Source organism: Poecilia formosa, unplaced genomic scaffold (assembly GCF_000485575.1).
Source record: "Poecilia formosa unplaced genomic scaffold, Poecilia_formosa-5.1.2 Scaffold112, whole genome shotgun sequence".
Classification (NCBI taxonomy): Eukaryota; Metazoa; Chordata; class Actinopteri; order Cyprinodontiformes; family Poeciliidae; genus Poecilia; species Poecilia formosa.
Window position 1 is genome coordinate 276,355 of NW_006800051.1, and position 16,038 is coordinate 292,392.

The 16,038-nt window shown below is 40.6% G+C and overlaps 1 protein-coding gene across 3 annotated transcripts in view; it reads left to right on the forward strand.

Annotated features, from left to right (window-relative positions):
- The window catches only part of pvrl2l (PVR cell adhesion molecule related 2 like), a 311,115-nt gene that overhangs the window by 152,425 nt on the left and 142,652 nt on the right, over positions 1-16,038 (forward strand). For all 3 annotated transcript variants that reach the window (XM_007559979.2, XM_007559980.2, XM_007559982.2), the window contains exons 4-6: positions 7,300-7,593; positions 8,993-9,110; positions 9,211-9,359. In XM_007559979.2, coding sequence (XP_007560041.1) covers positions 7,300-7,593; positions 8,993-9,110; positions 9,211-9,359 — 561 coding nt within the window. The remainder of the gene's footprint in view (positions 1-7,299; positions 7,594-8,992; positions 9,111-9,210; positions 9,360-16,038) is intronic.

Here is a 16,038-nt window from a genome sequence, read left to right on the forward strand (position 1 = left end):
GTTTATATTTGCACATTTTGACCCATTTCACTTCTCGTCAGTCACATAAATCTCTTTTAGTCCAATTTTAAGTTTGGCGTCGGAACGAATTTGTGCCCAGTCATATCTTCTCCAGCAAGAAAGTCATAAAACGACTGAAAAGCTTCAGGATCGTCCCGGTCAATTCAAAATGGATAAAGAGCCAGAACTTACAGGAAAGACATTACCTGGAAGCATCTTTGGTTCCCCCAACAGGAAATGTTTATTAGGCTAAAATCAAACTTTTTCTGATATATTAACTCAAACAAGACCCGAAGCAGTCATGTTTTTGTAATGTGGGAGAAAGTCGGAGTATCTGGAGAGACCCGGACATGCACAGGGAGAACATGTAAACTCCATGGAGACTAAAGTAGGTCAGAATTCGAACCCAGGACCTTCTTTTCTACCAGCTGTCCCACCATGTAGTCTTCTTTTTCCTCTTTTCATTTTTTTTTTTTTTTTATTTTAGATTTTCAAATTAAAAGTCAAATTGCTAGAAATGCTTCAGTTAGCACAAGATGTCAGAATCAGAGCTCACCAGCAGGTTAAAACTACAATAGCAACATCCATCTAGTTTTGTTTGTTACGTCTGCAGATGTAAAATAACCACATGATTGAAAGCTTATGCTCATGAAAGGAATCTCAAATTGAGCATAAATAGCCTTTAAATGTGGGACCTTTAGATGTTTCTAATATCTTTGTGGCTTTTTTTGTCTTCTTGCATGTCAATGACGGTAAAAATTATTTCTAATTAATGCCTTTTAGACGATTGGATGGTTCATTGAGGCCATCTAAATTAATCTCGGGCCCAAGTTATTCGTCTGGTAACATTTCCAGAGGCCAGTAATGAGTTGTCAAAACGTTACGCATGCAATGATGCAGGATAAAAGATTCCCATGTTGAATATTCATGTGTTGTTATTCGTTGACATGGAGTTCAGACACAAACAGATGTTTTCATGACAACCTGTGTAAATGTGTGCAGGGGAGTGTCAGGCTGATGGGAGAGTTTTATGAACCCGGGCAGCTGGTGAGACATGGATTCTAAAGCCTTCGCAGGATCTAGAAGCATGTATTGATTTTTGACAATGCATTCAACAAAGTAGAAAATAACAGAATAAATCACCTGACCGCCCTTCATCACAGTACAGCGGTGAGAGATGCCATGTTTAGAAATGGAGAGAGGGAGGAAACATCAATATGTGTCCCCAGCCTTTTGTTTGATCTGCTCTGAAGACGCGGCGCGCTACCAGGCGTCACACGCTGATCAGATTTTCTATTTAAAACCCCACATGATCCTGTTGTTCTACATGATTATTTTTTATTTTGCTGAAACTGCATGGGTCACATTTACCAGCTAACATAAAGCCAGGCTCATGGGTTGCTTTAATCTGATTTGCTAACATATCAGTTTCAATTTTAAGAGCCACACACCAGTGCAGCCCACTAACCTGGAGGCATCAGGGGAGGAAATGGTTGAGTTATCATCAGGGCGAAGGCTCATGTTGTCTTTACCTGGGAAATATGTTGAGCTGTTTTCTCTACCAAACCCGTGTCTTTATCAATGTTTATATACGTATTTGTGACTTAATGATTTGCTTCTTTGACCTGTTCTAACATAAATTATGTGCTCATAATGTTAATTATTTACCTACTAATTAAAGTGTTTTTTATACACACTTTCCTAATATCACCATGAGTAGCAATGTTACGATCTCAAACTTATCCGAAAATGTTAATCCTCTTTGGTGTGAAGTATTAAAAGTATGTCAGAACTTCTCCCTCAAAATCCACATTTTGTTCACTATTTACAGCATCCAGTTATCTGGAAATGTTTGTTTTTCCCCTTTAAGATTATAAAATATATTGTTTTTTCCCTTAAATGTGATGTTTGAGCAACATTTCAAAATTTGTCACATATATAAAACTGATTTTACTTGCAGGGCTGAGAATAAGCTTAAAATGGTTAAACTCTGTATTATTTGTTCTATTAGGCAAATGTTATTGGGATAGTAGCTTTACCTTTCTTACATTTTTACCAATAATCATAATAAGCTGAACTTGACTGTTTAACTATGATATTGTGTGTATTTAGATTGATCTTATTATATATTTCTTTATATTATGCTGAATCTACAGTTGTGAATTGGCGTCATATAAATAAACTTAATTTAATTATTGCCTGTCAAGTGATGCTACTTTAGATATTTCATTTTATCAGATGAATCATGTCAGATTAACCATCCAATCTGACAAATAGCCTTTGACACACTTTTAAGATAAACTTACACCATCAGTAGTCGTTTTTTAGTGTATTTTCAGACTATCACAAAAATCCTGTGTGGGTTTTAGTCATTATTAGAATGTGTTGCAGTGTTTGTACAGGAAAAAACGGTGTAAATAAATATAAGCGGGCTTTCCAGCCGCCAGTGAGCTCTGTTTGTTTAACCTAACTGCTGTGCTGATAGAAAACCTCAGGCTGAGGTAAAGAGTCGAAGCTGCTCGATTGGATGCAACGTCACGGAAAGCATCACGGACAGATTCTCCTGACGTCTTTAAGCCTCCAGATCAATCAAAAGCCATTCAGCTGCTGTTTTTTTTCATCCTTTCTGCTCTGTGACTCTTTAAACATATTTCTTCATTTTTCCATCTCACCCTGCATTTGTTACATAATTTAATTACAGCTTTGTCTCGTTTCTATCAATTTCTCACCTGTTTTATTAGTGTTCTCAGTGCCGTGCCCTCATGTTGAGACAATTTCTGCATGTGCTTTTCTATTACAGAGCAACTCTGAAGTCACCTGCATAGAGGGTTACAGGAAGGAGTAGGAGATGGAATAATAAAATATTTGATAATAAATTCAAGCAGTAGTGGGAATGTAACTTAAAAAAACTGAAATTCTTTCTGGGTTGCATATAGATGGGACAGATGGTGCCGCTCCCCTGTTCTTCTTATGACACTGATTCTCTTTACCACACTCCAGAATTTAATTATCTCCAATAATTACACGTCTCCACCTTGGTTCTGTCACTCATCTTGACAAGAGCCTCACAATAGCAGTTCTGGCTTATTTTACGTCCGTTCCGGGGAGCAAGGTTGAAATGTTTCCTCTCCATCCGTGACGGCTCGCTGTCCTGTCACCTCGGCAGACGGTTCAGTCAGCGAGGTGGAGCCAAACGTCTGGGCTCTGGCAGTTCTTCTATAAGAACTCAACAAGATTGAAAAATTTACAACCCCATGATGAAACGGGGGCCAATCTGCGCAGCAGGCAGCAGCTTCGACGTGTCATTGATGCTGGTATCAAAGAAGTGATACATGACACGCAGCACAAAGCCAGAGGCGAGGTTCTGATGTCAAACTCTGACCAGAGTCAGAGCTGCAGGTGATTGACAAGCTCACATCAGAGAGGGAAATGCAGCCGTCTCTTCCAAAACACCAGCGCAGCGCAGAATTAAGAAAAAAAACTGAAAATGAGGAAGGTTTTATCATCTCATTCTGGATTGGATGAGATGTGGCTCCATCAATAAACCGTCCAATTTAAACTGCTTATCAGCAAGCCGACAGGCATGTTGACTGAGCCAAAGATCCTTTAGAGTAAAATCTTTTAGTGATTATCAGTAACTGCTCCAACGGTGCAGTTACATGTGAACATCACTGAATTAGGATACCATTTGAAAAGGTGATTTATTTTGGTCATTTAATTCACAAACTCACAAATGGCTCCTCTACACACAGAGTGGTCTACTTCTGCTGTTTATGTCTGATTGGTGCTTAAAGTAGATCAGAATTCAACTGTTGAATCAGAACAATTCTAAAAATATTTTTAATACACAAATATTCTGTTGATGTTATGACCCACACAATAATGCATAAGGTTGCTGCTGTATCCAAGTATAATCATGGAAAGTTTAGTGGAAGTAAAAAGTTTGGTGGAAAAGAGTAAACAGGAAATAACAGCTTTAATGATCTTTAATGAGAAGCAGAGCTTGAAAATGTATGAAATCATAACAATTATGGGAATAAATGAGGATTTTGCTGAATTAACAGGACACTGGAGGTCATTTAATCAAGATGTTATGTCTAACCATTAATATGATCATTTAGTTTTTTATGTAGACAGACATCCATGTGAAATTTGCTAGTGAAACATGCCGCCTTAAATCACATCCATCTACTCAATCAGTAAAACTGAAGTTTATGCCATTGATGACCTGAGCTGTGTGGATTAATAATGATCCAGGGTTTTAGACATCATGTTTGTATGAGGCGATAAATGAACAGTTCACATAGAGGGCATTACTTTATTACTACAAATAATAAATATACTGAAGTGTTTCCGTCAACTACAAGTTTGCTTGTGACAGAAAGGCCAGATGGGCATCTCTCGGAATATAATGAAACAAAAGTAGCGTGAACTCTGGGAAAATATTAGATGTTTTTAATTTAATTTGATTAGAAATTACATGTTAAAAACATTTCTGTTTGCCAGTGGTTCACTATGCCAAAAGTACCAATACTGGCTCTAGTAACCAGAGCATCACTGGTTGATTGTCAAGAGGAAGACGAGACGCCACAGCTGACGAAGGTCATTATTAAACCAACAGAAGCTTCATTAAGGCCTCAGCAGAACCGAGGCTCATCGGCCCCAAGTCACATCGCAGTGATGCACAAAGAGACGCAACCAAGTTATCAGCGCAGACCGTACAGGACATGGACGTACGTTTTAAGATTTTCATCAAGAATCATCTAAATTAACCAAAAGTAAGATTAAATATATCTATTCCATGCTATAGATGTCTGAGTTTTGTTTTAAAATTAAATGACTGAGATAAAAAAGCAACTTTTTGAGGATATTGTAATTTATTGCGACACAGCTGTATGTTTGAGACACCAGATGGTTGCTGTTCTTCTTGCAGCGATAAGACAGCCTGTTGGAAATGTGCTCCCACACACCTGAATGACTCGGATTAATCAAAGTGAAATCCTCTTATTTGAAGGAACTATTTGCCCAAACTTTATATCAACATGTAAGGAAACCAGACTCTGCAGATGCCACTTGTTATATGTTATGCATCAAATCTGAAAAGGATACAGAGATGTGTGCATGAATATAAAGAGATCCTCTCACCTCTGGTGGCTGGTTTTAGCTCAGGAACTTTAAATATATATCTAGAGAACATTATTCACACATTTGTGTCATCGCATTTGCATTCCTGTAATGCTGTTTTTACCAGTCAGGACAGATCATCAGTTTCAGGTCTGGAAGCTGTGCCTGGTTTACACAGCAAGAATATAAAATTGTCGGCCGATTTTCAAAACCTGACGCACCTCACACACGTTAATAAAAAAATCCCAGGTATAACAGGCTTTGTCATACAATACAATCACATGGCAGAGAGCACAACACACACACAAACCGATTTCACACACATACATCCACATACCAGACGCCAAATTTCACAGAACTCAACATGAGTTCAGCGTAAACAAGCATGGCTGACTGGGAAGAAGCAGGGGTGATAGTTTGAACTATTTTTAACAGAGAAAAAGGACAGAAGTTCTCTGTCCACCGGACTTTCCGGTGCACCAGGGCATTTATTTTGTCTTTATTTTGGAATCCCCTCTGTGTTTCTGTCACATTCAACAGGTCGTGTTCTTGTTCGTCCTCGGAGGAAACCACACCCTGTGAAATCGAGTCAAGATGATCCAACATGTTGAATATCCCTGATTTTAGATCAAAGAGATCCCAATGTCCAAACAGGACCAGATCTCTCTCAACACGCCTCACCCCACAGAAATCTCTTTTAAGATTAAGTTAAGAGCCATCCTGATAATCAGGGCATTCTTAAGATTGTCAGGAAATTGGCGTAAAGGTCTTCCTGTGTGAAGCAGGCTTTCACTCTGTGGGTCTTAATGCTCCTGCAGCTTTACTTTTCTGACTGGAGGATTTCTAAGGACCAGCTGAGAACTGTTTTGTTTTCTCAGGCTTTTATGTCATGATTTTACTCTTTGTTATGCTTCTTTTCTCACTATGTTCATTTTGGTTGTGATTTTTCTTGTACAGCATCTTTTTGGCTTTGATTCAACAAAATGTGCTTTATAAATCAACTTTACTAACTTACTAGAGGAGTTACTTTTTCTATAAAACTCTTCTTTGTTCAACTGTGACACTTCCAGAAGAACAGGTCACTTTTAGAGGAGCAGGTCATGTTTGCACAAAGGAAACAAACCCAAACTGGACTGACAGAAATAACAGCAGCATTTTTTCCTTTTGGCTCTGAAGTGTTCCTGTGTTCCCTTGAAGGTCAGACTGTGAAGACTGTTTGCTGCTGGCAGACAGCTGAACTTGATGTGAGAAAGCAGCCATTTCTTTTGTCCCTGGGAGCAAAGCGGTGTTATTTGGTCATTGTACTTCACTTTTAAACAATCTTTTGGTTTAATATGTGTTTCATTTGTCTTAATAGATCTTTTTATTGCAAATGCATATTGTTTAGAGGGCCTTTGAGATCTCAAGATGTTAAGGGCATTATAAAAAAAATTATTTAATTTATTAGCAAAAGTATAACAGCAGGAATACCAATAATGATCTCATTCAAGATTTTTCCCCCACTATGAGATTAAGTTACTGCAGTGAAAATACATTTAAAAACACAGGGTCCAAACAAAAGAAGAGAGCACTGTAAAGTTTTGGTGGTTCAATGTGGCATTTTTTTAAAGTGTTTTTGCAATATGGCATTCAATTTCCAAAATTGTTTTCTGTTGTAATAATTGTGTATTATATTGAAACTTTGTTGGTGCATTGGTGGTATTTTACTACTTTTATGCCCTAAAATGATTATAAAAGTTTAATATTTACTGTATTTATTAATTGGTTTTGTAAGTTTTTTTGTAAAATTTTCTAACTTAGATATTTTTTGTGCGTTTTTATGCAGCGTTATCAGTTTGCTTTGGTGTTTTTTGTGATAATAATCACAAAAAACACCAAAGTATTAGTCAAAATCATGCAATATTTCTTGATTTGATCTTTGAATTCAAGCTGAAAGCTAAAGCAAAGTAGAGAAAGTATAAACACATGAAACTGATAATTTTTTCCTCTTTCTCCCCATCTTTTCCTTCTTTCTTCCTTTCTCAACTCTTTTACACAAACTGTTTTTTTTGTTGTTTTTTTTACCTTTTTCATTCTGTGCCACTCTTTTTGGATTTTGGACCATCTGTGTTCTTATCGCCACGGTTTCTCTTCCCCTCTTTGCTCCCACCTTCTCCCCATTTTCTGCGACACCAGCCAAGCCCAAGAACTCGGCCAAAGCCGTGACGGTCCAGGCTGGCAGCAAGTCGGTGATGGTGGCCCACTGCGAGGCGGCGGACGGGAAACCGGCCGCCACCATCAAGTGGCTGGCATCGGTCGGCGGCAACCACTCCACCAGCTCCACGAACGGGCCGGACGGCACGGTGACGGTTCGGAGCGAGTACAGGCTGGTCCCGACGGCGGAGGACAACGGCAGAGAGGTGACCTGTCTGGTCGACCAGAAGACCCAGGACCGGCCGTGGACTGAGGTTCTGAAGCTCTCAGTGGAGTGTAAGTTACATAAAACAAACACTGAGTCAAACACAGATTCTTGCATTATATTTCAATTAGAAATGCACCAATCCACTTTTTTCACTTCCAATCTGATATCTTTTAAGTTGTAAAAACTTGACAGATTGTTCAGTTTTTAGTTTTTTTTTATCAAAACATTCACAGTGAATCACTTCGACATGCAAGCTGCCCATCAGACTGTTGGTAGCAGTGACTGAATGCACATAAACAAAAACCATATAAAGTTCTGTCTTCATGCAGCAACATAGGAAGGAAATGCTTCCCACTGAACGTCCTGCTCATCTTTAATAGGATGTTAGAGGCCGATTCAGCATAAATATAAGTGAGACGTGTGATAAACATGAGCTGCATAAATACATGGGAAACGGAATGCAGCCATGCATGTATAAAGAATGCATGGTTGCAAAAACATGAAGGGCAGAATGTCCCAAAGCTCAGATTGATTTTAAATTTAACACATTTTCTCCTCACTTTTGATTTTCAGAGGAAAGGTCGACATTTGTCAGTTGTTCTTATTGAGATTTTTATGAGCTGCAGTTGAGAGCTCAGCTGTCTGAAGGCCATTTTACTGGAGCTGTGATGCAACATGTGGACACATGAACTCATGTCTTATTTTCTCACATTTCTTCCTTATTTGACCCTCACCACAAACATTGTGTTGCTTCAAATAAAATGGCCCAACAGGAGAGTGCAAAAGTATTTGCACCTTTGGCCCTTTCCAGAATTCATTAAGTTAGTCACAAACCTTCAAGTACTTCATCTGCATTTTATGTCACACACTAAGACAAAGCACCACAAAATGTTTTTATTTTTCAATTAAACATTTTAAAGTGTGGCATGCATTTGTATTCAGATCTACAGACTTATTTTATTCTGCTCAGTTAAGTTAAATGGAGAACGTGTCTGAATATTCATGTCCACGTTTCGCCACAAACCGATGGATTTAGGTCTGAACTACACCAGCAGATGGATATGCTTTGATCTAAAGCGTATATATATTTCTGCTGCAAGTATCTCCACAGCATGATGCTTCCACCACCATGCTTTACCATGGGGATGGTGTGTTCACGTATACTGGCAAACTGCAAAACTTCCTTTTATTTGTTTCAAAACAGCCTTTCTTCTTGCAAGTCTTCAATAAAGACGGAGAGTTACCCTGAAATTCACCCATCTTTGCAGCTCCCTCAGAAACTTTCCGCTGATAAAACGGAAGCCTTAAAACACCAGGAGCAACCAGACACAACCATCACAGAAACTGTGCCAAAGTTTAAAAAGTTAAACCGCATCAGTCTGTAGAACAATGAACAGGACTGCACTGTGAAAGGTGTCAAAAATGATCCGTTTAGTTATTGTAATTAAGCACAGCTTTCACTTCCAGACCCTCCCACCGTCACCATCGACGGTTACGACCACAACTGGTACGTTGGTCGCTCTGACGCGGTTCTGTTCTGCCATGCCACGGCCAACCCAGAGCCCACCACCATCACCTGGACAACGTGAGCAGCACAGATTAACCTGTAAAGTTCAGCAGATGGACGACGGGTGGCCCTGTCCTCATATTAACCCCGTCCTGTCTTCCTGTTTGGTCGTCCCCAGGGCTTCGGGCTCGCTGCCGGACACGGTGGTGGTGGAGCAAAACAAGCTGACGGTGAGGAAGGTGGACGACGCCGTCAACACCACCTTCACCTGCGAGGTCAAGAACAAGCACGGCGCCAGCAGGAAAACGCTCACCACGTTCGTCATCGGTGAGTCCGAACAAAACCTCCCAAACACACAAAGACGCCGTTAACACCAAACCCCACAACCGCCGTTTCTGCAGCGCAACTTGATGCAGAAAAATGTTTGAAGGCTCAACATGTCCTCCACCCTCCCCCACCACTCACACACACCTGCACACATGCATGCAGATTTCATTTTTGGAAGCTCTCACATGCTGGGATCAGAGCTGATCTGATCGCTGTGGGGGTTCTGATCTGTTTGCTGCTCGCTGTCAGCAGGGGCCGGCGGAGGCTTTTGATTGGCTATTTCCCCACAGTAGGGCCAAATTGCACGATAAGGGCCAATACTTGTAACTTTTAAAATGAAATCTATGTGCTGAAGTTGAGTCTGTGCACCCAGCACTCAGCTGGAGGTGATTAACTGTGAAGGAGGCCGTTATCGCACTGCCTTGGCCCTGCTGTGGACGCTCCGGTGTTGGGATTGTTTTGGGATTTCTAAATTTTTCCAAAGGGTTGAAGTTGGTGTGAGCCAGTTTGCAGAGGTTTGCTTTTATTTCTTACCCTTTTCCCACCTTCCATCAGCAACAAATACATTTACTAACACTTTCCTGAAGTTCTTATCTCCTTTTTCCTTTCCTGTCTCATGACGTTTCTGGATCAGGGTTGGTTTTGCTCTTGGGTTTGACCGTTGCTGTCTTGGTTGGGACTTTCTTTCACAAACTGATCAAACACGTCCACAAACTGAAACTCTCCATGATGAAGGTGTCAGAAGTTGTGTTGATTTCTCCTCGATTTGCTTTCAGTGTTGCACTCAACAGCTTCTCTATTGGTGAAAATCCTTTTCTTTGTCAGAGGAATTAGATGGATTATCACTATATTGAGCTTCACAACAAGACATGATTAAAACTAACATATTCTCTTTAACCAAATGACAGCGAGGAATCTACATTTAGAAAATCCGTGGGAAATCTGAGCCGCAGATTTGAATTGTTCTTTTGCAGAAAACAAAGCTCCCTTTCAGCCGGGCGGTGTGCAGGGTGTGTGGGAGGTTCGGAAGTGGCTTAGCTGCTCCTGTTCTCGCTGGAAGCACAGCATTGTGGCCGACTCAGAGTATCACCAAGTCAATGCTTTCTTCTTCCAGCACATCTCAACAAAATCCCTTTCAGACACATGTAAAACCCCCGCTCAGTCCATACACAGGCTCGCCCAACACTTTTAGGGCCTTGCAGAAACAGTTTTCATCTTTTTGTATCTGAGATCAAGGCCGAGCTTTGATTCATCCTCCTCTGTGCTGAATGTGTCGTCTGTTTCATGGCTTCTGTTACAGTAAGTAGATGGTGTAAACTGAACTCTGTTAAAGAAGGTGAGTACCAGAGGCGGTGGGCTGACCCAACACTTTGTGTGAGTGAAGATGATAAAAGGAACTGTTGGAGTAAGAATAACTAGATTTGTGCTGAAGTCAACGCTGTGGCATGTTTCTGGTATGCAGGCGCTTCTGAAAAGATTTTCTTATGCTCACTAACTAGTAAACTGCCTTTCTGTGCTGTGATTATGCAGTAACATTAGACATTGTGGATAAAAGTGATTAATTTATCCTCCTTGTTCGGATGTAATGCACAGCTGACTGACGGCTCGCTTCACGTTTGGGGAAAACTCTTCACTGTCATCTTATTTTAAAAGTTTAAACAGAAAGTGAAAAATAAAACATCTGGTCCCACTTCGCAAAAACAACTAGCATTTTTTAATAACTACTGAATAATTAATAAACCTGTTATTAATCAAGCTCTCACATCCTTCTAGACAACTGCACAGTAGCTTTTAATTGCATGTAATGAGATGAAATAATGAATCACAGCAGCTCATTAAAGTAGCTTAGAGGCTGTGAAGACCTTTGATTGCTGCTGTGTAATATGAGCGAACATTAAATGTTTATTTAGCAGCTGAAAGATGCACAACACTTGTAGATATTGTGTTCATGTACAAGTAAACAGACCTGGTTAGTCTTATGGCATTAGTGTTGAAGCACCAATCATGGCTCTGAATTTTCCCGTTTTAGTCAGTCTGTAAATGCATCAACGGTCAGAATCAGACTGAAGGTTAGGAATTTATTTGGTGCATAAATGTTGATACTGTTGTTATTTTCTCTTGGATTTTCTGGTCTCCTGGTTTTGCTTTTGAGTTGATCCTGATATCCAGATTTGAATAATCTGCAAGTATCGATATTTTCTGACCCAGGATTCGTTCACTTAAGTGTTTGATTTTGGTTTGTTTATTTTTTTTCCTAGTTTTGTATATTTTCACTTAAAAAAACCATCACCAATAATAGCTCCACTGCTACTTGTGGTGCTGATTTATTGAGCTGTTCTTATATTTACCAGATTGATATGAATGTAATTAGTTTACATAACCATCCAGAAACTTGTTTCTGGTTCGTTAACGTTCCTCGTTTCGGCTGAGCTGCTGAATTCCAGCTGCAGTGATGATCTTCATGGTTATCGTGGGTCGACCCACCATTCTGATTCATATTCATCATTTTGTTGCATTGGCTCAGGAGAAGTCCCAGCACTCCAGATGGCCGGTCTGCCACTGGTAGTGAGTCACAGTGAGAACGCATCATTTATTTCACCTTTCCAAAGGATCAGCAGCACAAGGCTGAGTGACTCATTCAGTTCAGCCACTAAATGCTCAAAGGAAGCATCTTGTTGGTGACACACACTTCAGTCCTTCATGTCGGCTTTCTTGGACAACTTCTATTTGTTTCCTTCTATGCTCAGTTAAACACCACAGAGAAACGCTGGAGCAGTGAAGCAGCACTTTGGTATTTTCTCTATTTTATATGTATTTTGTTGACGTAACAACCAGTCACTTTTTCTTTTCTTAGCAACCATCACCAGATTCATCTGCTAGCTTAGTACAATCACAGCAACCACTTTATATCTGATGTGATGCATTCAGATGCAGAACATTCGGTATTGCTGTCAATCTTCTATAGAAGCAGAAAAATGAATAGTGGAATATCTGGGTTTTTCATGAGTTTTATGGAAAAAATGACTCGCCTGTTATGAAAAAGAAGAAAATAACAGTCGAGCTCGCCCTGGCTGTTGAGGTTCCTGTTCTGGAAACTGAAAGAGGTAAATGATGATCTTTGCAGTCCAATTCAGTACAATAACAACAAATTCTGATGTGCCCAAACCAAATTTATTTCTATACATTCCAGTTCTGTTCAGAATTAATCCAATTATGACCCTATTATATAGAGCAGAGGGGTCTGACGTACAGTTTGGGATTTCTTTAATGGCCCCAGGAGTCGTTTAGTGTGCAGGAAGTCGATGCAGATCTACTTTTTAATAAAAACTGGTGTGAAATTTTCACCGAGAACTAAAAAACCGCCTCAGTTGGAAAGAAGCACAAACTCATTTTCTCTCAGGTTCCTCAGATTATGAAACACTTTTACTCAGAAGCTGATGTGGCTAAATAAAGCAAGACATTTTAAGGGGAAATCTGCAATGTTTAATTTTTTTGTAGAAATTACACTATTTATTCATTTGTGCATTTAGTTTCTTGCCAAACGGGTAAAAAATATTTATAAATGTTAAAAATAATATCATTTTTCCGACCCACAACTACCTTTTTGATCCCACAAGTGATCAGTTTGGTCACTCCTGATGTAGAGTCAGATTTGCTACATCAGTTGCAAAATAAAACAGAAAGTTAAAGGACTGAAAAGTTACATCAAAGTCTCATTTGGAATAAAACTCTCATCCCAAATAACCCAAAATGTCCTGGACACCCTGAGGATGCAGCGATGACTTGTTGCCATCAGACAGTTGGGCCGAATTCGTCCGACTTTTATTCAATCCCAAGCAGTTTTCACTGGATTAGGCTTTACGGTCGCAGTTAGACCCTCTTTGCAGGAATTGTCCCAAATCTCCTTTTTGGGTGTTAAACCTGCTCTTCATCTTCTGTATCTGAACTTTCCAAATACTCTCTCTTTCCTCCAACTAATCACACCTAAATGGAAACCAGAACCTCTTTGTTAGCCTCCTTCATGTCAATTAATAAGACAAGCTAATTGAGATGATTCTGTTCCTGCCAGGAAAGAGAGTACCAACCCCTATTAAAACTGAAAGGACACGACTTAAACCATGAGAGTCAGATGGATTGAAGATATCATTAAGGCTCTGAGAATGAAATCATAAGTGTGTCCTATCTTATTTCTGGCACTGAGTGACCACTAGCAGAAATTGTTGAACCTTTTTACCTCACATCCTTTCTCCTGCTTCAACTTCTGAGACACAACGTTGTTTTGAGAATGGTGCTTTTTTTCCGAGGTCGGGCACCATGAATGTATCGAGCCAATTACCTCAACAGAAGACACGCTTCGGATGAGGGAGAAAATCATTACCATTGACCCTTGGACAAACACAGTCGGCTGCTTTAAAGGTCAGAGTGGTTATCTGCTGCTGTTGAAGCTGCAAATGAGTAAAATGTTGCTTTAGCCGCCTAAAAGCTGCTGAATGTCGCAACAGGAAGTGACTTTATGTGGGTTTTTGTTTTGGAGCTGGCATCCTGAAAAGCTTTTTGATTTTTTTAAACTATTCCTTGACTGAAGCATCTTTTTAGCACAAGATAAACGAAGTTGTTTATGAAATCACTCAACTAAAATGTGTAAAAAGTTTAGATAAGAATTCACTTTTAAAAATCTTAGAAACATTATCAAACCTCGTGTTTAGCCAATGACGGAACAGGAGAAAACACTTTGCTAGTGTAAGGTCAGTTTTCCTAAATTATTGTCTTGAACAGCTCAGGGAGGAGATTGATGTTTTCACACCATGCTGCTACAACAGGGTCACACTTTTAACAAATATATAAAAACATTTTTTTAAATAAAAGTTGATCTGTAGCGGACGCTGCTGCGATCCGTTAGCGGTTCCTCTCTGTTCTGTTACATGCTTGCTGGAAGCCTCATGCCGTCTGCCCCCCCCACACACACACACACACAAACCCCCATCAGACCACAGGGCAGCACAGTAAGACGGGGCTGATGAGGAAGAAGGATGGAAAGTGGTTGTGGAAGCAGAAGTGGGTCTGAAGGAGGGGTTTGATGGCACTGGGAGGCATTTTCAGAACCCTAATAAAATGACTCACTCACCTCCATATTGTCCATCTCTCTCATCTATACTGAGCTCTCAGGAGTAAGTGCCTCTGTAATGCAACAAGAAATTTTAGTGTTTTTGCTGACAGGAGTGAAATGTACCCTCCTACCTCTTGTTATGCACAAAAACCCCCCACCTCCGCCCCGCACCCAAACCCCATCCGTCAACGTCTGCATCGTGCCAGCTATGCATGGCTCGCTTGGTTTCCACGGCGCCAGCTGGATCTGCCCAGGGCAGCGTGCACATAAGAGTGGAAGAGGTTGTTGGCAGGGGAAAATAAAATAAAACGATTGGAGTGGAGGACAGGAGGGAGTGGTGGTGGGCAGCGGGATGAAGACGGTGATTGCAGAGGAGCTGAAAACCGAGATAAAGGCGAGTGTTTGTGTGGGGGGTGGGGGCGGGTGGAGGGGGTGATGGAGAGGTTCAAACGCAGGGAGCAGCAGGAGGAGAGTGGACGAAGGGTTTCTCTAAAAACCGTGATGACTTCTGGTCGAGTTCGTAAGAGTGAGCTGGCAGGAGGCTGCGACCCTCTCTGTCCTCCACCTCTCTGGCCGTCACTCCACCCCCTCCACCCCTCCCCTGCACAAGAAAAGCCTTTTATGGGGGAGTCCAGCTGGCATGGGGCTGGCGGCTGTGTTGCCGCACACATGCATTCACCCCCTTATACACACTCAAACGCACAGCCCCATCGAGACGGACGAGTGGAAAAGCATTTCCTGGATCGCCTGCAGCAACTGAGATACATGTCCACTGGAAAGACACGTACTCACTTTGAAGACACACAGACACGCTGTGCTTCACACCCGAACATGCACACACACGCATACACACACACAAACACATAAGCTGAGCCATGCAGAACTGTCCATGAAATAATCAGATGATGTAGCCATGGGGAGGAAATTCTGGCTCCGACTCTGTGCCACAAAGCCACAGCTAACCTCAGCACCGGCCAAATCAAACACCAGCCATGGAGAGGAGGAAAAGAGAAGGGAGTATTTATTTTACACGAATAAAATCAAGTCACTAGCTGTGTTTCCTTTATCATATAATTGCCCAAATTGGAAATAAGAAAGTAAATTTGCTCAATTGAAACAGAACGGTTTTGAAAATAAAAAAAGTTTTTGTGCCACAATGAAGTGGTTGAAATTATTGTGGGTTGCAAAGCTGCAATAGAAACTCTTTTTTTATGCATCACACGAGTCGTGATCAACAAACAGATGTTTCTACTGGCTGAGAAGGCGACAGGAAGTGGTAGGAGGAGGATGGCGCTGCGTGTTTCTTAGTGACTTATCGCATGAATAACCTTATTCACATGTGAATTGTGTTTGCCCATCATGTGAAATACAGTAAAATATTAACCAAGCTTTATTATCTATGTGCCATGTGTTCAGTCGCAAAACGCAAGAGTGTTTCTTCAAGGTCATCAAAGGAAATATAAAGGCGGTTTACATGCATGCCCTGTAGCGGCCATCAATAAACACTCATAGATTCCAGATGTATCGCTACGATAAATGAGTAAATTAGTTTGGGTGGTGATGAATAATAAA